Source organism: Chelonia mydas, chromosome 15, assembly GCF_015237465.2.
Source record: "Chelonia mydas isolate rCheMyd1 chromosome 15, rCheMyd1.pri.v2, whole genome shotgun sequence".
NCBI classification, from domain to species: Eukaryota; Metazoa; Chordata; order Testudines; family Cheloniidae; genus Chelonia; species Chelonia mydas.
Window position 1 is genome coordinate 26,368,896 of NC_057856.1, and position 24,066 is coordinate 26,392,961.

A 24,066-nucleotide genomic window follows, 5' to 3' on the forward strand; every position below is an offset into this window, starting at 1 on the left:
AACATGTACACTCAAACATGTTTAAAATTGATATATTGAACACACACAAGCATTGTTCAGAGAGAGACTTTAATAGGAGGGAATCAAGAGCTTTAGGTTCTTCCCAGCCTATCCTCTTTGGATCCTGGAGTGGAATTGTAATACTAATAACATTACTGTGCAGTCTTGCAGTGATTTTCAGTCAAGAATCTCAATAATTTAAGCAAAGTGCTTTAAGTATTATCGTGCCCATTTTTACAGATGGCGTAATTTAGGCACAGAGAGGCCCAAAGTCTCACAACAAGTTAGGAAAGGGAACCAAAGTTTGGTCAGGAATCAGAACCCAGGTTTCCTGACTTTTAGTCTCTTGTTCTAACTAATAAACAACCTGCCTGTTTGCAGTGACTTGCTTACTTTCACGGTGATCACCTCTGAAATAACTATCCCAGGATTGTGACTTTCTGCAGGAGAGAATAAGTGGAGAATCTGGGCCTGTCCAAGCACAAATCAGCAAAGAGAGGGCAAAGACTGGCTATAGAAGTTCTCAGCAGGCTAGAATAAGATGGCCTAGTCTGCCTTTTCCATTTCTAAATTCAGTTATTCAAATTTCCTTCTGTACCTATTTTACAAACAAACTACAGTGTTGTCCTTATAAATGTTTTTCATCAAATCAAAATGCCAATGGAAACACCAGCCCAATTGAGGGATGTATTGAAAACAGTGTTAGTTTGTGACATTTGCTGCTACTTAATTTATGTGCTGCTTCTCATCTGTATTAAGGATAGTGTAACTGAGCAACTATAATATCGGCAGGGAGCTAAGGGGAAGCCTGTTGTCATTCATTTGAGTACCTTTAGCTACAAGTTTAGGCAAGACTCTCCAGCTACAATTGTAGAAAGTTTTTCTACTTCTAGCCTTCCTCCTGCACTGCCCCCGCCATCTGGAGAGGAGTAATACCAAGGAGGAAGTTGCTTTCTGTTACAGAGCTCTTGTTTGTTGGGCAAGTTTTGAAAAGGAAAAACTTTCTGATGCTCCTGACTGGATATTGCTATAGACATTGATGGGGATTGAGGGAGATAGCTGTATTATTTTTATGAATATCATATGTATGTCAGTTTACCTGCTTGATATTATTCTGCCTGCCCTTATGAAGTTGGAAAAATGAAGCAATGGCAGAAATAAGTTACCTCCAGAGAGAATACCAAGGGTCCTAATGAGAACAATGGGGAACTGTTAATTAGGAAATGCCTACTTGACCGATTCAAAGCCAGGTTAACAAGTTTGTTTTTCCATCTGGGACCCTAAGATGAAAAGGATCATAAACCTGCCTGGAGAGAAAGGAATAGGGGACCAGGCAGCAGCGGCTTGGGGGGAGAGATGCTGACAGGGCGAGAGCGAAACAGCAGCAGATCTGTCTGTCCCTCCCAGGTCAAAAGTAGGCATCCTGGTCTGAGTGGAATTTACCACAAACTTGCAAGGTAAAGATAAGTCTTCGGTAAGAGCCAGCCATATGGGGCTTTTGTTGTTTTAATACTTTTCTCTGCTTATGTACCTTTTGGGTAGATTAAACAATACTTTTGTTTTCAGTCACTTTAATCAGGTGCAGGTCACAAGCTTTTGGAGAGAAATTTTCATGCAGGTGCCAAATACAGTTGATCCTGTCCTGTTTACACGGTTAGAAAATGGGGGCTGCAACCCAGAGCTCCAGTCAAAGAGTGCTTGAACTATGACATTCCAACCTTGAGGGAGGTGAAGAAAGCTAGGCAGTCACCTGAGGGGTGCACTCAAGAGGCACTGCAAAGGTGTCTAAAAGGCAGCTCACCTGTAACTGTGACAGCATCCGTTCCAAGAGAAAACTGATGTGAAAGAAGGATCATTACTGTTAAAGAGGAGGGTAGAATTGAAAGGTGGCTTGATAAATACTTCTTTTTGCCCACTGCCTCTCAAACACCGTTTCCCTGTATTTTGATATTCTTGCTAAGGAAACCCCATACTGCAAGGGCTGCATTTCTCTTAGCTGGTGATATATTATTACATATTGAACTCCTTTTATTACTGACTGTGGGAAATCTGCAGAAATTCCCAACTGGAACAGACAGTGCTTCCCTAATTATGTTGTTGTAGTAGTAACAGGCACATTATTTCATCCATTTCTGGTAGTAGTTGAGAGATGTTAAGGAAGAAAATCAAATCAATCTAGATTTACTGGTGAAAAGTTGTTTGAATACAGTGTCTGTACAAAAATAAACTGGCTTGATAGTTACCTGCCAGCAGGCCAGGCGGTTTTGCAGGCTTATCTGCTTTCTTATTACTTGCGTTGAGTAGGAAGAACTGAATTCATGAGTTAGTTTGGCTTAATAGTTTTATATATGAAAGGAAATTCCAGAGTTTGGGAAGTGGCTTTCTGAGCTGCTACCTGGTACTGTATGCTATCTGTGACCTCTACTAGGGTATTGTGTCCTTTTTGCTTGCAGATGGACTCTGATCTAATATAGTTAGTTCTTTTCTGTAACTTTGACCCTAAGGTGCCACTGTGGAATGCTGAGTGGCAGTAGTACCAATCGTATCTATAATAGTTTTGGTACTGAGAACTTTCGGTCTCCTCCCATCAGCCCCAAATTCCTTGTCTTTCTCTTCCTCTTTAGAGAGGAAAATGCACCCTCAAATCCCTGCTCTTTCCAGACTGCGAAACATCAGAATAAAATCCTCTGGTAGTGGCTGAGATGGCAGAAAACTACAAAGAGCAAGCCAATTAAATGTTCTTTTTGCAGAAAGGCTCTTTAGGCCCTCTATCAGCTGGATTTGCCTTATTTGTTTCCAGAGACTCTGAACTGTTGAATCAGGTGATGATGGCCAAGAGATTTACCTGGATCTTCCACCCCAGCAGGTCTGGCTGATCTGCACAGAAGTCTTTGGGAGAAGTGGAGAATATTCCCTGACTCTTTTGTCAGTAGGAGTTATTCTCTTGCCACTCCACCATCACTTATGCATGATTTAGCTTCCCTGTTGACTAAAGCTTTTGAAGTGAAGAGTGCAAATGGCTCCTTAAAATATCCCTTTCCTTCCCCCACCCTAAATAGGGAAACCAGAACAGTATGTCTGCAGAGACTGGCTGCATTGTTAAATAGCTCTCCAAGGGCAGGGCACGCCCCCTGCATCTCCTACTCTTCCTGATAAGGCTGGCTTAAACTTTCTTGACAAATCTCACAATAAACAGGTAATCGCTAGGAAAGAGCTTCGGGGAAGCTCTCTTTTCTTCTCCTGTGGGGTTGTCCCTGCAGACAGCTATGTGTGAGGACATCCCAAAGGAACAGTCTGGCTCCTCTAAATTCTCCCTTTTAGAGAACTTATCTTTCTTGACAGTGATATCACTAAATCACTTAAAATTAAGCCTACAGTGTAGCTGTTACTTAGGTGGAAATCCCCCGGTTGTGAAGGAGGGAAAGATTTGACTAAATCATACCCTCACCTGGCAGTTAATGCAGTCAGTAACAACACATGGGGTGAAACCCCCTCGCCCCCACACACTACAAAGCATTGCCCTTTCCACCAACTCAGTTAAGCTTTCCAAGCTTCCCATTGGAGCAAACTGGCAGGAGTTTTCTTCCATGTCTAATGTATAGCTCTGCCTCAGCCTGGGAGCTGTCTCTTTAGGAACCTCTTCCATTGCATCTTAAGGCCTTTTTGGAGAACTGGGGTCAGATGGTGCGGCTAGTCACGGAAAGCCCGAGGACGGGGTGTTCAGAAGTGCTCGGTGGGAACCAATGGGAGCAGTTAGATCAATGCTGAGAGCTTGTGAAAAGCCGACCCCAAATATTTAACTTTTATAACAGACCCAAGTTTTAACTTTTTGTTTTCTCTTTTATGGTGATGGCAGTAAAGGAAAGAAATTTCCAGAGGAACTGTTTTTTTGGCTCTAATACTTCCTGAGAGGGAGCTAAAGGCTCCCTGTTGTGTCCGTTCCTGGAGTCCTCCTCTCTCCTTTTCAAGAGACCTCTGGAGCTAACGGGCAGACTTCTCACCTTTCTAGACCAGTGGAGACCTAACCACCTCAGACCACTGAGCTCTCTGCAGCATCCCAAGGTTACTGCCTACATCAAAGGTGGGCAAACTACAGCCTGTGGGCCACGTCCAGCCCACGGGATCCTCTTGCCCGGCCCCTGAGCTCCTGGCCCCGGAAGGCTAGCCCCCCGCCCCTCCCCTGCTCTTCCCCCTCCCCCGCAGCCTCAGCTCACTGCGCCGCAGCGCAATGCTCTGGGCCGCAGTGCAGCTGCAGAGCCGTGGCCTGACCCGGTGCTCTGTGCTGCTCGGTGCGTGGCTGGCTCCAGCCGGGCGGTGCGGCTGCCTGTCCTGGTGCTGTGGGCGGCGCGGCTGTAGCACCACCAGCCACCGGTGCTCCAGGCGGCGCGGAAAGGGAGCAGGGGGAGTTGGATAGAGGGCAGGGGAGCTTGGGTTGGTCATCGGGCGCGGGGGTGTTGATAGGGGTCGGGGCGGTCAGAGGGCAGGGAACAGGGGGGTTGAATGGGGGCAGTCCGGGGGGGGGGGGGGGGAGCAGTCAGGAATGAGAGGAGGGGTTGGATGGGGCGGTGGAGGGCAGTCAGGGCGGGGGGTCCGGGGCAGGTTGGGGGGTTGGATGGGGCAGGAGTCCCGGGGGGGCATCAGGGGGCGAGAAGCAGAGGGTGTTGGATAGGGGGCGGGGGCTGGGCCATGCCTAGCTGTTTGGGGAGGCACAGCCTCCCCTAACCAGCCCCCCATACAATTTCGGAAACCTTTTGGCATGAGGGCCACATCGGGTTTTCCTGCCCCTGGCCTACATCTATCCCCTTTGCTCAGAACAGGGTTGTCCCCCACTAGCTGCCTCAATTCCTGAACAAAAGGTCAAGGTATTAGCCATAAGCAAATACAAGCAATTTACGCTGTTGTTCCATTTCTTCCTGACAAGAGATTCTCTGGTATTTATTGTCCCCAAGAGAACAAGCAGGGGTTTATCCCATTTGGGGCTTGCAATAGTTAGACCAAGGTCACTTTGTGCCCAAAAGGTTCACAGAGCACGCATGGTCATCCCAGTGTTCATCTGTGGACCCACAGGAAGCTTATCTACGCATACCACCAGCAGCTCAATACCAGGATCGTGATTCTGCCTAAGGTGCTTCTGTCTACAGTACTGTGACCATCTTAGGTTCCTTCATCGTAATTTCCTGGGTCTCACTTTGTGGAGAAGACCAGTACCTCGGATTCCAGATCCTACACAGACGTTAAAACAGGAGCTAATTTACTGGTGTTCCAAGTGTAAAAAGAAGCTGAATGTGACTATTAAGGGGATCTTCCTTCCTCTTTGCCAGTACTAGCCTTAGGCATTTCCCTGCTATGAGAGAGCTATTCTGCTGCTTATTAAAATGCCCAGGTGAGCTGAGGTAGTTGACTTCCTCAGATATTCTCAATTGCCCTTCTGTGGTTTCTCCCTGCATGAAGCACAATCTAATTAGGAACCAGCACCTGAGCCTGGCACATTGTGAGACACAAACATGCACCGTAGTGGCATTTCTTTACACACCAGGTAGTCCTAGGAGTGAGCCGTGGTTCTCTGGGGAATTGCTCCCTCTATTCCTTTGAGTTTTGTGATATCATTGTAAGGCTTCCTCTGAGCATTTAACAAAGCAGCCTAAATTAGGGTGGTGATGTTTGATATTTTCCAATAAGATGCTCTGTTTTTGATGAGTACTTTCATTTTACAATTGCTTTTGTCTCTCTTTTTGCAGAGCAGTGTAGGTCTACACTGTTCTGAATGGCGGGTGATCTGTGCCAAACAAATAATGTATCCTTGCTCCAAATTGCTGCCGGTTTAACAACACAATCAAAAACAAGCCAAGACACGGCATACGCTGAGTGAGGTATTGCCATTGCTTATAACTATTATTATTTATTAGTAAAATAAAAAAAAAACCCAAAGTTTTTTATACTGAGCAGTTAAACAGTGAACATACAAAAACTCTAGTGCATTGAAATCCTACCTTTTGTAGCACAGCACCAGCATATGCATTGGGGCTGGTTGCTGACTTAATCTATTTTCTCTGTCTGTGTCGCTTTCTCTTCTTTCAGAATTTCCTTTTGTAACGTTTGCTGAATTATTTGATTTGAAAGGTGCTGTGTCAAAAGTGTGGAAGTAAATTTGGCTATTTACAGTCTTCCATTCTCTAATTAAACACTTTTGTTTTGAAGACTATTCACAGTCATTTACTTACATTACATGATGTTGTAATCTTATAACTTGCATGTAGATATACATGGCACTTTCCAGTAGTCCTTGCTCCAGAGAGCTGACAATCTGAACCCACAGTAAGCCCATACAGACAATCACTATAAATGGTGTGTGGTGGAGTTTTATTCTGTTATTGCACACTGGCTTTGCAAAACAAACTCTTTTTTGGGGACTGGCAAATGTTGATTCAGGAGGCTGTTCTGTGAGTAAGTTGTGTCGTGGAAGAATGGATAATGTGGGCAAATGAGGCAAAAGGATCTCCTGGAAGGAGAAGTTTAGTAGAGGATAAGGAGTCTGATAGAAATAATAACAACATAATTTTTTTGTATAGCTGCAGACGCATGCATGCTGCTGTTTGCTGTCTACAGTAAAATGAAGGACAAAACTAATTGATGTGAAAGGTCTGGGAAGAGACAGTATACCAACAATTGTAGCTTCTATTTACATGTTTGGTCCCAGATAGCCTCTAATACAGTGGTTTTCGACCTTTTTTCATTTTCAGACTCTTAAAAAATTTCTAATGGAGGTGCAAACCGCTTTGGAAATCTTAGACATAGTCGGAGGACCGCCAGGGGTCCATGGACCTCAGGTTGAAAGCCACTGTTCTAAATTAGTAACAACCTTTCGCAGACCCCTTAGACATAGTCTGCGGACCCCAGGACTACTGGTTGAAAACCACTGTTTTACAATATATGCATCATTGAAGGAAAGATCTGTTTTATAATCTCAATTAAAAATGCAGGACAAGTTTGTCATAAATATGCTCTTGAGTGTTTCGGCCTCATGCCTGACACCACTGGGCTAAAGATAATTACTAATAGCATCCACCCTCTCATGTCTTACTGCTTGATCATTCCACTTCTGAAAGGCAAAATGTATCATTGGGTGCAGTGTTGTTTTCTATATGCTTTGCAGTTGTTCCCTGAAAGTGTATGTGTAATTAAAACCAAAACAAAAAACCCCTAAAAACCAGCACTTATGCCCTGGCATCTAACTCTGGACAGCAAAATAATGACGTGTTGCACTGTGCCACCTGAGTCTGCAGCTTGATCTCTATGCTGGGTTTGAATCTGTTTGTGTTTAAAGAAAAGAAAAATGTTCCTCAGTGCAATATCATGTCTTTGAGGAACTGTTGCATGTGACCAAGACTGAGAATGCAGCCGAGAGTTTTTTTTTGTTCTGGACGCCGTAGTAAGAAATCTAGTGACAAGTTTAAAATGTTCAGTTCTCTTTCAGATTTCCAGAAGAAGCAACTCAGGAAATTGCTCAAGGAGATTGACCTTGGGCTGTTTTCTTTATAGTCACCACACTGTCATGCTTATGGTAGGAGGGAGCCCTACATGTACCCTGCAATAAACACTGCAATAGTCTTGTGGCTAGGAAGTTGGAGGGACCTGGGTTCTATTCTTGACTCTGACACTGCCTTGCAGTGTGCCTTTGTTAAGTCAGTTAACTTCCCTGTGCCTCAGTTTCACAGGCAGTGGAGTGTTGGTTTTTTTTTTAAAGCGATTAATGATACCTGCTCCTTTTTTGTGAACCTCTTTGAATGTTTTGGATGGGCCTGATCCAAAACTCAGTGAAGTCATTTAAGTGCTCAATATTTTGTCATTCAGTGAGGTTATGATAAAGTAATGTTTTCTTTTGAGAAATGGGACTGGCTTCCTTTCTAGCTCTCTTGCCAGGCTTCCTCTCAACATTTAAAATTGCTAAGATTTTGGTATTTAAATGTGAACTACTCAGATTTTTAGTCAGAGCTTTAAGGGCCAAATTCTGCCTCCACAGTTCCTGTTCGTTAGCCAGTGTATAGGAGGGCAGATTTGGAGCTTAAATATCTCACAAAGAGCATTCAAGTTGGTAAATATAGTATAATTTAAATTGTTGTTTGTTTATATTGTATATGCACCTAGGTGCTGACTGTGAGCACTCTTTTTAAAATTGTAAAGAGTCTGTTTTTTCTCCCTTTTCCTGAGGTATCGCCAGAAAAGTAAAACTTAATGATACATTTTCCTTTCTGAGGACAAGTTTTGCTGGAGGGAGAAAGGGAAAGTAAATTTGTTCCCTCCTCTTTTTGTTTTGAGCATTAGCTGGAACGGACTACGGAGTTTCCACATTTTGCAAGCAATGCTTTGTTCATTAATATTAACAATCTCCTCCTGCATCACACTGACTGCTATTTAACCTGCATTTCATTATATTCGTGCTTGATGGTTCAACTGGGATTGCTGACCCAGTGCTATTTGCTGTAGGGCTATATTGGAGTAGTCTTTTGCATTTGGTGATGCAGGCTGCCTAACACAAATGTGTGACTTGATGATAAACAGAAGGTTTGAGTAAAAGTGGCAGGCAGTTGTCAAGTTCTGATAACATCTAGCTGAAATCTAGACACACGGATGTGATGAGACATTTATTTTAAAGTGAAATTAGTGCTTATAAAATTCTCCTGGGACAGGACAGATACAACATGGACAGTTATAGTGCAGTCTTCCAAATGCAGACCTTGTCTCTGTTCATGAGATCACTCCTACAGCTCAGAGGAGAGATCAATCTCTCTGGCTTCACCTCTGTGCTTGAAACTACCAAAAAGGATAGCAATTGTGCTGATGAATTTTGTAATGTGGAACCTTTTTCAACTGAGACTGGATTGGATTAAGATTTAGGTCACCAAATGGTGACTAATTTCAGTCATTACTGACCTGGATTAGGACTGGTACTCTAGATGTGGGGGGGCTCCACATTCCATTGCTATCCAGCCAGATCGACCATGGGATCTCAGGATTTGGTGTTCTGTTTTCTTTGCTCTAGAAATCTCTGTGCTGACAACTCGCTGTACCAGTATCAAATGGGGCACTTGACGTTTTGGATTGACAATAAATGAGGCCATTTAAAACCAGTTATGCCAGTCTATCCAAACAGATGTGCATTCTAGAACACCTTTGAAAAATTTTGCATGCATACAATTAAATACCTGTTTTGCCAATTCTTAAACACATTAGTGCAAAGTGAAGGTGGCAGCTCTGATGACTCAGAAGTGCAACACAGATTAATACAGCTAAAAATGCCCTTTCTTTTGGCAGGAGTGGCTTTCTTTGAACTCATTTGATAAACTGTTCTTTTGAAATCCAGAACTCATTGGTTTTGGTGTAATATCAAGGACTGTGATTTAACCCAGTTTTGTGGAAATGGAGTCCCCAAGTGAACAAAGCCTGCTCACTTTTTTTTCATGAAGGAAATGAGGGATGGGCAGATGGTCTAGGGCAGGGCTTCTCAAACTTCATTGCACCACGGCCCCCTTCTGACTATAAAAATTACTACACGACTCTAGGAAAGGGGGACGGAAGCCTGAACCCGCCCGAGCCCCACTGACCTGGGTGGGGGATGCCAAGCTGAAGTCCAAGCTTTAGCTTTCACCTCTCTCACCTAATCTTGTGTATTCTTTTTTCTCTTTCCTTTCTGCTCTGTCTCCCTCTACTGTTACCTTTCCCCTTTCTTCTCTCTTTTCCATCTCCCATGGGATGAAAATTGGACCTCAAATCCTGTTTGCTCTCCAGATGCTGGTGAAGTGCAAACCCTGATGTTTTAGGAAGGATGGGCAAATATTGTGACTTTCCATACACAACTCCATATATGTCAGAAGAATGTACATTGTTGTATGCAGTATTTTTGTAGCCATGTTGGTCCCAAAATATTAGAGAGACAAGGTGGGTGAGGTAATATCTTTTATTGGACCAACTTCTGTTGATGTGATAGACAAGCTTTTGAACTTATGCAGAGCGCTTCTTCAGATCTAGCCAGACCCACCCATCCACCTTATCTCTCAGAATAATTTACAGCAGCCTTCCAATCTTACACTGGACTTCAGTCCATGTGTATTTGCAGTTCCCATTTCAGTGCAAGTAAGCGAAATAAAAGAATAAAGAAAAGCTCATTTGTAGCCAAAGCACTTTAATAAAGTTTTAAAATAAGACAGGTTAGGCCTGCTGGCTTTTATTACCTATAATTTTGAACACCATTCTGCTAGACCATTCCTTGAAGAGGAAATCTTCCCTCCTCAACCTCTATGCAGGATTGCCCAGCACTGAGAGAGCTGCCTAGACCGACCCTCTAAGGAGTGTTTGGAATGTTGGAGAATTCTGGGTGGGGGTTGTTCCAGTGAGCAGGTCTTATGAGTTATTATGTAAATAAGATACCTTCTGGTGGGGGTATTCCAACGCGGGGTGCTCCAGAAAGAACGTGCTGACTCAGGCAGGATCATTGGGATTCATGTCACGTAATGTTGGAGCAGTATATCGGAGGTGGAGAAGCAGGAAGTACAAGCTGGTGAAGTACAAGCTGTCCAGCTGCTGTGGCGGGTTTAGGCTGCCTCCCTTGTGGAAGAAGGGGAGGACTGGGAGACAGTCTGTCTCGGGCGCACAGAAAATTTAGGTAGATCAGGGCCCCAACACTTGCCATGGATCTTCATATTCTGTCTTTCTGCCTTGTACTGTTCCTCCACCATAAGGAGATAAAGTGACTTTCCCTACAGGTCTCAGCACTGCTCAACCAGCAGAATATAAAGTCACTTCTTGCTTTGCTCAGTAACCTGAACACACCAGATTCCCTTGGGTTTCATAACCAGTAATGGATATTTTACATTGAGCACCTCCTGTGCTGGATCTGGGTGCTTTTTAACGACATCTTTCATGCTTCGCTTGTTGAAAAATGGGTCTAGTTTCAAGTAACCTTCCTTACACCTGACACAACCTGTCTATTCATTCCCTTCCTCTGCCCCGTTTCGCTGAAGCATTGTGAGCTGAAACTGCAGAGTTTCTCCTCATTCATAACATTCCTGGTCCCTCAGACATAATTTGCTGCTCCCTGAGCTGCCAGAGTGGACCAATGGGAAAGATTGCAAAGTGTATTAAACACAATTGGAAATTTTAGATGGCAAGTCACGAGGTGTTCAGGATGAAGAGGGCAGAAATCATAATTATATTGAAAGTCCAGTGCGTTGGGTAATTGTTTCAGACCCCAGACACACTTTATTTTTCAATTTTAGCCAGTCATTTTAGGATTTATAAAATGCATCTATCGCAGATGCCTGTATGAACATACAGAGTTACTAATGCAGGACGCTGAGCGCTTTCAGAATTATTCCCATGTCACCGTCACGCTGTAGAGCTCTGCTAACCATTAGGATTGCCAGCCTTCCAGGATTGGCCTGGAGTCTCCCAGAATTAAAGATTAATCTTTAATTAAAGATTATGTCATGTGCTGAAATCTCCAGAAATACATCCAACCAAAATTGGCAACCATACTAATCGTGGGCAGAGACAAACCATTATTACCTGCATTTCAAAGTAGAACTGGGTGAATTTCTTTTCGCTAATAGCTTGTTTGCCAAAAAATGCATTTTTCCATCAAACAAATCTATTTGTAAATTTCTGTTGACTGTGACAAACAATTTCAGCCAAATGAAAAATGGGGGAGGGGCTTTGAAAAGTTGAAATGAAAATCAATGTTTCATTTCAAAATTTAGCTGGATCTGTTAGATAAAATGATGAAATACACCCAAAAACCTGTTCTAAAAAGAAAAAAATACCCTCTTTCCACCCCCTAACCCCCCTCTCTCCCCCAAGTTTCTCGTTGAATTAAATGTTCTGTTTGAACCCAAATTTACTTTTTGTTCAGCTGTTGCAGGTGAGCCACTGAAATATCAATTATTTGCTCTATTTCTAAGGCACCCACCATAGCACTTAGGCATTAGTACCTGTATGGTGGTGATTTTTCAGGAAAAGGGGCCAGTTTTCTTGCCATTTTTGTAAACCATTTACTTACGAGTGGTTGGGTCTAGCCTAGAGAGACAAGGTGGGTGAGGCAATCCCTTTTATTGGACAAACTTCTGTTGGTGAGAGAGACAAGCTTTCGAGCTACGCAGAGCTTCAGGTCTGGGAGTTGGCACTTGCTGGTGTGATCATTTTGCAATTAATGCGCTAAGGGAAGGCCCTGACAAAAGAGGTGCGCCGTGATCTGAAGGCTTACGAGCATGCTGTAGTGAGTCTTGTGCTTAGCCTGCTCTCTGGTGGTAGTTGCTGTACCAGAAGTATCCTTTGATTAAAACCAGTCTAATGATTCATGTTTTTATAGTGTGTGTTGGTGAGTTCCATGTAGTCAGAGTGCAGTCGATTCAGCTGTTTTGCCAACATGCTCATCCACCCATGTGCAAATATCCCAGTTTTTTTTTTTTAAAACACAACCCCACAAAAATCACAGAACCCACGAATCCCTTGGCTGTTACGGCAAAAATACAGCCGCAACTACTGTGCTTCAGCAGAGTCCGTGTCTTTGGATTTGCGGGGCGGTTTCTGTATTTAGGGCAGCTTGTGGAAACGTGCAAGCTGTTTGTTTTGCCTTTTTATGCACTGCAGTTGGGAAGAAGGAACTGCTTGCAAGAAATAATAAGGCAGTGGGTCCAGTTGTGTTCAGGCAGTGGATGCAGGGGGAAATAGGCGATCAGTTGGAGACTGAAGTCTTTTTTTTCTTTTCTTTTTTTTCCCCGCATGGGGCCAAGGACCAGGTGCTGTCACTCTGGCCCTAACTGAGATCCAGTTAACAAGCAGCTTTGCCCTGATCAAGTATTCCAGAAAAATTGCCTCTGAGTGTTGAGTACCTCTTCCACCCCCTATATTTTTCTGCTGGAATTTTTAATGTTTTTTTTTTTATCCTCTGAGGGATGGGACAGCATACATCTGCTTCCTGTGTAACTCCAAGCCTAAAATGCCTTTCCAGTATAATAGGCAGCTGAGATCGTGTTTGCTAAGTGCAACTATATCTAAACTGGTTAGTCTCTAAGGTGCCACAAGTACTCCTTTTCTTTTTGCGACTACAACTAACATGGCTGCTATTCTGAAATGTATCTAGAATGGGTCTAGCTCATTGATTGCTGTTGTGCTCTGTTCAGTTTACAAAGGCAATTCTTGGTACTCTGAATCTCTGAGCAGCCAGGTGCCCTGGGGTATGTTAATCTATTTACATAATAGCACCATTGACTTCGAATGGGGTTTTTTTTTTGTTGGGGGTGGAGGTGGAACGAAGGTTTTGCATTTTATACAAAATATCTATATCCATATTCCATATGGTTTTGTAGAGTGTCTGTCTGTTCAGAAACTTGGGCTCTGTCTACACTTGGAGATAGGGGTGTGATTCTCTTCTCAAGTAGACATACTCACGCTAGCTCTCATTGAGCTAATATGCTAAAAATAGCAGTGTAGCCAAAGTAGGACAGGCAGTGGCAGGTACCCATGAGGCCTGAGCGGGTTTGCCCTTGGAGCTACCCAATGCCCAGGCTTGCTGCTGCCTTTTCTACTGTGGCTACGCTACTGTTTTTAGTGCACTAGCCTGAGAACGAGTTCAGTATGTCTACTCAAGCTGGGAATCCACATCCCTAGCTCCAAGTGTAGATATGCCCTGGGTCAGTGCCTCTCCCCAGTCCCCTACCTCTGAGGATTTTGGATTCAATCTGTGAGGATCAAAGATAATTGGAAAAGTAGATACGGAGCTCCTTTCTCAGTCTGAAACACTTTGTCCTAAGGCATAATTGTAACAGTTGCAAACATTAATATGAAACTCACATCTCTGACTGTTACTTACAGTAAATATTTAGCTGCTAAGGTCTGGGGATTATGATATTAAAAAATGGAAACACTGACTTGCTGGATAGTGTAAGGTAGATTAGTTACTCTTTTAAATTGTGTTCTCTATCAGTACTATGTGTCAGCAAGAGATTGTGTTGCACACCGAAGTGGGATTGTAGGTGCTTAACAAAATATGGGGGCAGCGTTTACTATGTTGCATAGAAGCCAATTTTTGCTATTCAGCTGGCTAGTGCTGTTTCACTGTTAGAAAGCTTCTACCTCATCACTTCCTGGAGGTTCTGTGTGTAGTCTGACATGAAACAGAATGGCTTAAGTGAAACTCCACGTGCTCAGTGGGACACACCTTCCAGTACATCACTTTCCTTTATCCAATTATAATTAAAATGTCAGTAACGTGGCTCTTGTTCCAAGCAACCAGTATAAAGGTAACTTACGTTAAAGGAATGTGTTTCTCTTCCCCTTTCTTCCAGGGTCAGCATTCTTCAGGGGAGGACATGGAAATATCTGACGATGAAATGAATTCTGCACCAATCACCAGTGCAGAATGTGCCAAAACCATTGTGGTGAACTCCTCTGTTAGCAACTCTGCTGTGATGACTCAGTCGATACCCATGCCCCCACCAGGGTTCCCTCCACTTCCACCCCCACCCCCGCCCCAACCAGGCTTTCCAATGCCGCCACCTCTACCACCACCACCTCCACCAACTCATCCAGCTGTCACCGTCCCACCACCTCCGCTTCCTGCGCCACCTGGGGTCCCACCGCCTCATATCTTGCCTCCACTTCCTCCATTCCATCCTGGCATGTTTCCCGTCATGCAAGTGGATATGATAAATGTCCTGGGCAACCAGTGGGGCGGCATGCCAATGTCCTTTCAGATGCAAACTCAGATGCTGAGCCGCATGATGCAGGGGCAGAACACATACCAGTACCCACCTTTTATGGGAAGCCGGATGCAGTTTGTGAATCTCCCTCCCTACCGTCCCTTCTCGATGGGGGCAGCTATTGGCCGGGGGCAGCAATGGCCGCCGCTGCCCAAGTTTGACCCCTCGGTCCCACCACCGGGTTATGTGCCGAAGAAGGAGGATCCGCACAAGGCTACTGTGGATGGTGTCCTCATGGTGATTGTGAAGGAATTAAAAGCAATTATGAAAAGGGACTTGAACCGGAAAATGGTCGAGGTGGTAGCATTCAGAGCCTTTGATGACTGGTGGGACAAGAAAGAACGTCTAGCAAAGGTAGGAACTCTTAATGTTTCATATGTTACAGCTGTGCAGATGGTTCTGGAGAAGAAGGGCTTAAGGTGTTCCAAGGTAGGGTGTGGGCAAGCGAAAATGTGGGGATCAAATTAGAGGAAACTTAAAGATGAATATCAGGAAAAGGTCCTAAAGGGTGAGCAATGAGACAATGGAATAGCGTTCCAAGGAAAGAGGTAGATGTCCCATTAAAATTTAAATTGGAAGGGATGAATCCTAGACTAAATCCTGACCCAGTGAAATCAGTGGGGAAAACTCTCATTTGGCTTGAGTAGGACCAGGATTTGGCTCTAGTTGACCTAGCCTGTTCCTTAACTTCTAGATTGTGCACTAGCAAAAGGGCACTTCCCTAGATGTATGCAGCACAGGCAAAAGAGTGAACTTTCTCCAAGACAACTCAACCTTTGAGTGTCTTCTTGTTGTTAATAATCTGTTTAAGGGTGTTTTAATTATATAACCATAGCCTCGAGTGCCAGAGTGGTTACCAGTATTCTTTTATTAGAGCAGTGTTGTGGTTGGGATAGCTGCTCCTGAAGAGAAAGCCAGGTGAAGAACATTTTAAGCACATACACCTATGAAATGGGTTCATTTTGGAAAACTTTAGGAAAATTTTCAAGAAGTAGAGACATCTCCTCCAGCCTTAGAAACCCAGGCTCATCTGGGCACTCCCAGCTTGCTCCAATAGGGACGTGATTAGAGTGTCAGACTTTTAGATCAGCTGGACAAAGTTCGAGAATTTTGTTAACCTTTAAAATAGAATTGGATCTTTGCTCCAAAACCAGAGCCAAATATAAGGCAAATATTTGAAAGTTTTGCTCCACCAGTACCAACACTTTCTGATATCAGCTTCCCTTCTGGGAAGGTTACTCCGAGAGCAGACGTTTTTATTTTTATTTTGATAAAGATCTGTAGGCATGCATTATTTTGTGCCAGGACTTGAACTTGCTTATGGCAGGTGTTTGCTTCCCAACACAGGTGTGTGACTGCCATTAACATGAAGGCTAAGTATATGCCTTAGTCAATTAGAAATTATAGGGATTTTGGGAAGACTGTCTGAATCTTTCTCAGAGGATTTAATCTGTACCCCGTGCAATGAACATTGTATCAGCTGGTAGTTGGCTAATTGCTCCCTTTAAGAGAAAAGCTAGCATTATAGGACATTTAAGAGCCTCAAAACTTAAATTCTTACAATCTACTATTTGTTGCAGTGATTTGCAGTAAAATAGCAGCAGATACATTCTGCAAATTAGACTTTCAGATGTAACATAGAGCCACGGTCCTCATAACTTGTTACTTGAGATCCTATGGCGTTTTTTGTAAGACGCGAGGTGTTAACTCTGCCATTGAGGAGGAGTCCTCTACTTTGAGCTGGACGCGGTGTTCTTCACTTCCTTTCCAGCTGCCGTGTTCCACCTCAGACATTTTGCTGCATTTTAGTGCTGGGTTAAATGTCTTGCATCCAGAACCAAGCCTCTCTCCTTGATTAATACTCAAGACATTCACTTCTTGCCAAGAAGCATGTATCAGGGATCAGGTCCCTCATGTTAACAAGGGAACGAGTGCAGCACAAAGCTAGCTAGTGGGTGCATAAAGGGAAATGGGATAATTTGAGAAGCTGGCTTAAACGAGACTCTGAAGTGACCAAACACAAGCAGCTGGCGGCAGAGCTCTTCAATGGCAGCTCGATCTATTTTATACACTTCTCCCACCGCTAACTGTCGTGTTCTCTTCACTCTCCTGGAACTTACAGCCTGATTCAGCATAGGCAATATTTCTAAACACGATCTGTGTAGACTCACTGCCACAGGGTATGGAAAAGTTTGATAGTCTAGTAAGATTAATAAAATTACACTCTTATGAAAATAGAATTGCAGTTACGCTAACTAGGATCAGAAGGAGCAGGGCTGTTGATGCTGCAGGGTGTGAGCTGAACATCGGCTGGGATCTGAGAAATCTTTGTTGGCTATGTATAAATATTATACAGCTAGGTGAATTATGGGGGGTTCAAACCTTCCTCTCAAGTAGTGGCCTGTGCAGGGTTCCACCCTGGATGAACCAGTAGGATTCTGTTGCAGTGTAACAGTTACTGTGTAGTGACATTGAATTCTATCAGAAAAGTCCATTTGACTAGTTCACCTGGGCAGTCTTTTGTTCTGTGTTTGTACTGACCCCCATATAATACATTGGGGTTCCTAAGTACTACAGTAATGTAAATAATAATAAATTAATTAATAACCTGATGCTATGCCAGAACTAGAGCTCCAAAGCCAACCTGCCGACTGTTATCCAGCAAGGTCTAGTGGTCTAGACAAGCCATTTTGATCTTGTAACTTGGGCCTATTAAAGTTAATCTAGTATTACCTGTATTCCTTGCTTGATATCCTCCTCAGGCTTGTTCTGTATTAGCAGATATGAGCTGAACTTTTATTTTGTGTTCATTGATGACAATAAACTTTGACCACTTTAGTCAATGAACAGCAGTAGAAGGAATTGATCTTCAGATAATGCTTGTGAAGCCTCATCATGGGATGGGTCAGAGTGGATTTTAGAAATCCATTCCTGAAGATCCAATCAGAAGTAAATCCTATTATCCTTCACTTAAAAGCTGTCAAGAGTCCCCACTTCTTGAGACAGCTGCACATTGATCCTGACCCCTCCCGACCCACAAGGTCTAGAGCTCCAATCTTGAAAAGGTTTGAATTCTCTTCTCCACCTGTTGGATCGAGTTTTCCCATCCACAGCTACCTTGGATGAGCCGTGCTTTGCTGCAGCTTGTCAAAGTGAGACTGTAGATTTGTCTATCAAGTCTCTGAGTGCCTAATGTTTCATTTTAAAGATTTTGCTTTTTCTATATTATCTGGGCTTGGAGGCCTCTGAGGCTTTTTATCAGTATGGGCCTTGACCCTCCTAACTAAAAAGGAACACTTAGCTTTTCTTTGACTCTCATCATCCTTGCTCTGCAATATTCTGCCTTAAATTAGAAAAGAAAGAATCTTTGATTAAAAGGTCCAAAGTCACTTATTAGTTCTATCTGCTAATACATGAAGTCTAATAAAGTGGGTTTAGGTTATAAAGGCCATTGGTTTCTCTAACCCATCTAAAATTAATTAGTCTTGTCCAGCAGAACATTGGTCCTTCACAGGTACAAATGTAACTCAGTTACTTCATGTAGTTTCACACAGCTCAGAAAGATCAACATTTGTAGGTTTCTGGGCTGTGAACGTGAATCTGTTTCAATAATGGAACTGTCTCAAAAAAGTGAGTAGTATCCTCCTTGGTGGTCCACATGTGGGTCTGTTCAAGGTCCAGGAGCCATTCAGGCAGCTTGAACGTTAGCTTGCTCATTGACTTCTGATTGAGAGAGTATGATTTGGAGTATTATAGATTCTGGCTCATTGGTAGAAATGTATTCTCTTGTTAAGCTGCCTATTTTCCTCACAAGTTCCTCCTGCACGTGCTTTTCCAGTTTTATTTTAATGTGGGTACTGAATTCTTAGTTTCTCTAAAGGTGGTAGCTGTGGTTCCAGCACCTGGCATTAGGGAGACCTAAAACGGGCTCTGAACTTGGCCGTAGTGCCCATTCACCTTGTCAAGACTTGGAGACACCTGCTGTTTTAAGCTGCACTTCAGAGGGTTTAGAAAGCATGGCTCAATCTGGCACAGTATGTGGAACAAGGCTTGAGAATGTTCACTGCTTTCCTTGATCAGAACTGCTGTGGTGGCTTCCAGAAGCAAGATTCACCAGAGAGAGGATAGTGTGACACCGGGTACCTGGTCAGTCCCAAAAAGGCGTGTGTGGCTCGAGTGCTTTCCAGCAGGATCCACTATCATCATTGCTCAGAGCAGTTAGTGCCTCTTGTGCAGAGAATTAGCTTCTTAATATCCAAGATGGAAGAAGACTTCTCTTCATGTGAAGAGTAGGCAGGTCATTTTTCCATCCCTTTTAAACTTGAGTGCTCCCCAGACATGCCAGAAACCCAACATGGGTTATCTGGATATATTAGCAGCGTTACGGTCTGTTGGACAGGATCCTGAAGCTGATGTAGACAGCCAAATGGCATTGGACCGTTGCTTGCCTTTACTCCCTTGACAAGTGGATCACTTTTTAAAAAAAAAATTCCCTCCTGTAAGTCTTTAAGGCCTTGATGGTTTCCAGACATCAAGCTGTAGGCTCTTGGGTGTATAACATATAATTCATCTGCAAGACACAATTTGAAAAGATACTATCAACATCGATAATCAAATTTTGGGCTGATTTGCTTGATTTTTTTTTCTTTCCCTTTTGTTTGTAAATCCATATAATTTTTTTAAATCACTGAAAAATTTCTTTTGATGCTAATTCTCATAAGTAGCCCTACAATAATAAATCAGTCTATGTATCCCACTATGCATGAGGGAAACATACAATATGAACCTAGCATATCCATGTCCATGCATATACATAAATTGGAGGGGGCGTGGAATCCCATTACAAAAGGATCAGGACAACCAGTGTCAAGCAATTCTAACAAACGGCAAATGGGGAAAACCTCTACTCAAATCATTTAACCGGTCTATGACTGTATCCATTCCACCAAGGAGGGATGTTGAACTGCGGTAGACATTCTTCCAGTTCAGAATGCAACTCCTTGCACAAGCATCAGAGGTTCATCTATGCTAAAGTGTCTGGTTGTGGTGGCAGTTCTGAGAGCCCTTGCGATCCCTATTTCCGCAAGACTGATTCCCCCTAATTCCCCCTCTCCTCTGCATTTTCTCTTATCTTATTGGTTTTGGTCTGTGATGTCTTTTAAGGACTTATTTGCATATACAGTGTTGGTTGTCCTAAAGTTTCCCTTAGATTGATCCTGTTTTGTTTAACTCTCTGATGATTGGGGCATTGGTAGAGAAGTGGCTTAGATGACCTAATACAATTCTGATCCCTGATTCATCTGGGTCAAGCCTGACCAATGGAAACTTGAATAAGTATGTTCTGTATTTGTCATTGACAGGCCTCAACATTGGTATGCTAGGGAGGTGTGAACAAAAGCTCAAATTTTCTAAAGGACTCCTCTGCGCACGCGCGCACACACACACACACACACCCTTTAAGCACATGTGACATAATGGTGCACCTTTCAGAAGATGCTGTCTTTAGAGAAGCTAAAGCCTGAATAGGTGATAGTCCTTCCCCGGGGTATTTGAGGCATTTCCAATGTTTGCATACCCACCAGGGTGTTGTTGCCTCTTTAAATGTTGTTTCTTTTATGCAGGCATCGCTCACTCCAGTGAAGTCTGGCGAAAATAAAGATGAGGAAAAACCGAAGCCAAAGGATCGAATTACATCCTGCCTCCTGGAGAACTGGAACAAAGGAGAAGGGCTAGGCTACGAGGGAATTGGCTTGGGCATTGGGTTACGAGGGGCCATCCGGCTGCCATCTTTCAAGGTATGAGTTAGAAAACAATAGTAGTCTTCCCTGGCTGAGCATTCAGAGTATAGATGCTGCCTTCCTTTTTCTGTCCAGATCCCCACATCCCGACACTCTCACTTTTTTCTACTGTGTTTCTTGTCTAACAACCTCCCTCGCTTTTAATGGCATCTGAAATCTTTGGGGAGGGGGATCCCTACTCCTTAGTGTCAGTTTCTCTTAACATTTTGACACCACTTGTGTGACTCTGATTAACGAGAGCCGCTCTGTAGCAATGCTCGGATCCCAACCTCATCCCAGTGAAAAATGGGGGGACCTTTATTAGGAAATAAAGTTTCAGCACTGCTGGAAAAAACAGAGTTTCTGCTAGGCTGGGTTATACGCAGTTACCGGTCAGCATGGAAAGAGACAAGGCAGCTTTAAACCATGTTAGATCAGGAGGTGGACTTGACACAGGTGTGGAAAGTGCAACTCTGCTTACTTCAGTGGGTTGTCACCCATTTACACCAGAGTGGAATTTGGGCCTAGGTCCCTTTGTAACACAGTTCAAGCATGTTTTGCCAGGCAAATGATTTAATTCATGTTAGCAGGAACAATTCTGGATTTTACACATGCTGATTTTAAAATGTGGCTGGGGGTGGAGGAGTTGAGTTAGAAGACTGCTTGCAAAATATGCTTGCCCCACTGCGTCTCTGATTAAGCACGTCTGGGTATTAAATGCTGCAAGCAATATGCAAAGTATGAAAAATGCACAATACCCTGTGCAGCCAGAGTGAGAGAGACCAAGTTGGTTATCTTATTAGGCTATTATTTCTATCTTCTGCTAGAAGAAAGAGAGATTAGAGCAATGGAGTGGAGCATACCTAAATTCCTGAAGTCTGAAACTGTAAATTTGCTTTGATGTTTTGTAGTTGTGGTGGCTGACCCTTAATGCCTGGAAGGTTTCAGTGCCCCTCTTTGAGTTTACCAAACTGGACTGAAAGTCTTTTCCAAAAGAATCATGACACTTCTGCCACCAGTCAAGAGGCAGAAGCATGGGAAAATGGACAGAGAGAAGTGGGTAGTAATTCACTTTTCTGAACTCAGCAGTTTGGCTCTGCAATAAAGTAAAGATTCAAGGGTGTCTTCAAGTCCTAATTTAAAGCTAACCTTGCTTTGAAGTTTCTTTAGCTGTCTCAACTTCCCTGCTTTAGCAACCAATTTATGTCAGTTTAACTATGTTCCTTGGGCGTATGGGAAATCCAACCTCCAGCATAGACAGCGCTACGTTGATAGGAGAGCCTCTCCAGTCGACATAGCTACTGCCTCTCAGGGAGGTGGAGTACCTATGCTGACGGAGTGTAGGTAGTGTCTTCACTGCACTCCAGCACGGTGAGTAGACAAGCCCTCAGTCTCAGGTTCCCTTTCGTTTTTCCACATCTTCATATATTTTAGTACCTAGAGGTAACAATGCAACCTGCTGGCACTGAAATTTAATACAAATTGGGAGGCAGAATTTCATTTACAACTCAATTCTATTTGTGAGCAAAACAAACAGATCAACAGCTCTTGAAGTCAGACACTTTCTGCGCATTAGGGCGTGTACACGCTACCACTTATGTTGCTCCGCGGTGTAAATAAGCCACCCCCTGGAGCGATGTAAGTTATACCAACCTAAGAGCTGGTGTGGACAGTGCTGTGTCAGCAGGAGAGCTTCTCCCACCGACATAGCTACTGCCACTCATGGAGGTGGATTTATTATGCCGACTGGAGAGCTCTCTCCCATTGGCATAGAGCATCTTTACCAGATGTGCTACAGTGATGCAGCTGCAGCACTTCTAGTGTAAACCAACCCGTCATGACGCTAGCAAAGTAAAGCAGCTGGGATCTGCTTGGAAAGTTGGTTTCTTCAGTTCTGCGTACCTTTTTAGAAATGCTAATTCTGTTCTTTGTTCAGGTGAAGAGAAAGGAGCCGCCTGAAGCTGCCTCAGCAGGAGATCAGAAGAGAATCAGGCCCTCCACGTCTGTGGACGATGAAGATGAAGGTTTGCAATCCACATTTAATTGATACACAAGTGTGAATGCAAACCATACAAAAACTGAATTCCTTTCAGCTTCTCAGCAGCACATTCACTTAGACACACAGTCAAGAATTTGAGCCAAAATTCAATCTATTTTAGAACTCTGATCAGCTGGGTGATACCTGCTCTGGATTGTGCTCCTTTAAATTTACTGTGACCAGGAAATGTAAGACCCAGGGTTTATGCATAACTTTGCCATATTTTTGTTCCACTGCTGCAGAGCTAGTCAGCGAGCAGAGGGAGCTCAGGTTAGTTTAGCAATCACATTCCAGAGCTGTGTTTATCTTACCAATAAGGGAAAGCCAATTTGGCTTGGATTTCATTTACAAAAAAAAGAAAAAGGTAATTTATTTGTTAAATTTAGAGGGGAAAGTCCATTTTAAAACATTTTAACTCTTAAAAGTTTACTCCAAACAGTGCAGAGTAAAAATAAGATGATAAATTAAGATCAGTTGAGGATCTCTTTAAGACTAATGTGCAGTTACTATCCCATATAAACTTGATCCTGGATCCTAACAGCTGCTCATGCAGCCGAAGTAAAGAAGAGGGTTTATAAACCAAACTTATTTAAGTAGTTCTAAACATATAAGAACCAGAATGTACTTTAGATGTGGCTGTGAGGAAAGATGCTTAGTTTCAATAAACAAAGAATTCCATCACACAATTTAAAGTTTAAAGCAAACTCCCAGTTCTTGATGTGTTCACACCAGTTAGCATGTGATTTCGGGTGGAGGGGCACAGGAAGGACTCCCTCAAAATATTAATCCTTGGGTTCTTCCTTCCCTATTTGATTAGTGAAGCAGCACGCAGTATGTGTGCTGCTCCATATGCCAGGTACATAAATGGCCAATGCTCCAGTGTAACTAACACTAGTCCTTCAAGCACCATTGAGATTGCAGTCATTGGCAGCGAAAGGGCTAAACGTTTTAAGGCTTTCCAAAGCCCAGCAAGCTTGCATTTAACCCTAATATAATGGAAAGGGCTTTATCACCTTTCCTCTTCCCTTGATATTAAACCCTATTTTTACCCCTTTATCTCTGCTGGGTCTTATTCTGAAGCGCACACACCAAAATTTAATCCCTTTCTGAGGCTGGCAGCATCTCTCTCTTCTTCAGGAGCAAACCAGGGCACAACTAGGCAGAATGAACCCCCTAACTCTACCGTGTGGACCTTCCTATTGAACGGGAGTTTCTGCAAGACCCTGCCCCACAGAGTGGAGCCACCCAGCAATCCTATGAGCACCACACTCCAAACCCAGTCCCTGCTTTTTCTAGGCATCGTTTTCTGTCTTCGCTGAATAACGGGGACTTTGTGCTTGGTTTTAGGGTGCTCTTCCAGTTGCACTCCTGCAAATGCTTGCAATAAAAATATAAGGAACCCAGAGGAGGTTGCTGCTCCCAGTGATGACAGCTTTCCAGCCTCCTTTTACGGACCCTTCTGGCTTCCCCTGTACAGAACCTCAACCCCTATGTGTGG

The 24,066-nt window shown here is 43.5% G+C and overlaps 1 protein-coding gene across 1 annotated transcript in view; it reads left to right on the plus strand.

Moving 5' to 3' along the window:
• The window catches only part of SETD1B (SET domain containing 1B, histone lysine methyltransferase), a 73,499-nt gene that overhangs the window by 22,702 nt on the left and 26,731 nt on the right, over positions 1-24,066 (plus strand). The window contains exons 7-9 of the mRNA XM_027820814.3: positions 14,340-15,107; positions 20,375-20,548; positions 22,467-22,554. Coding sequence (XP_027676615.2) covers positions 14,340-15,107; positions 20,375-20,548; positions 22,467-22,554 — 1,030 coding nt within the window. The remainder of the gene's footprint in view (positions 1-14,339; positions 15,108-20,374; positions 20,549-22,466; positions 22,555-24,066) is intronic.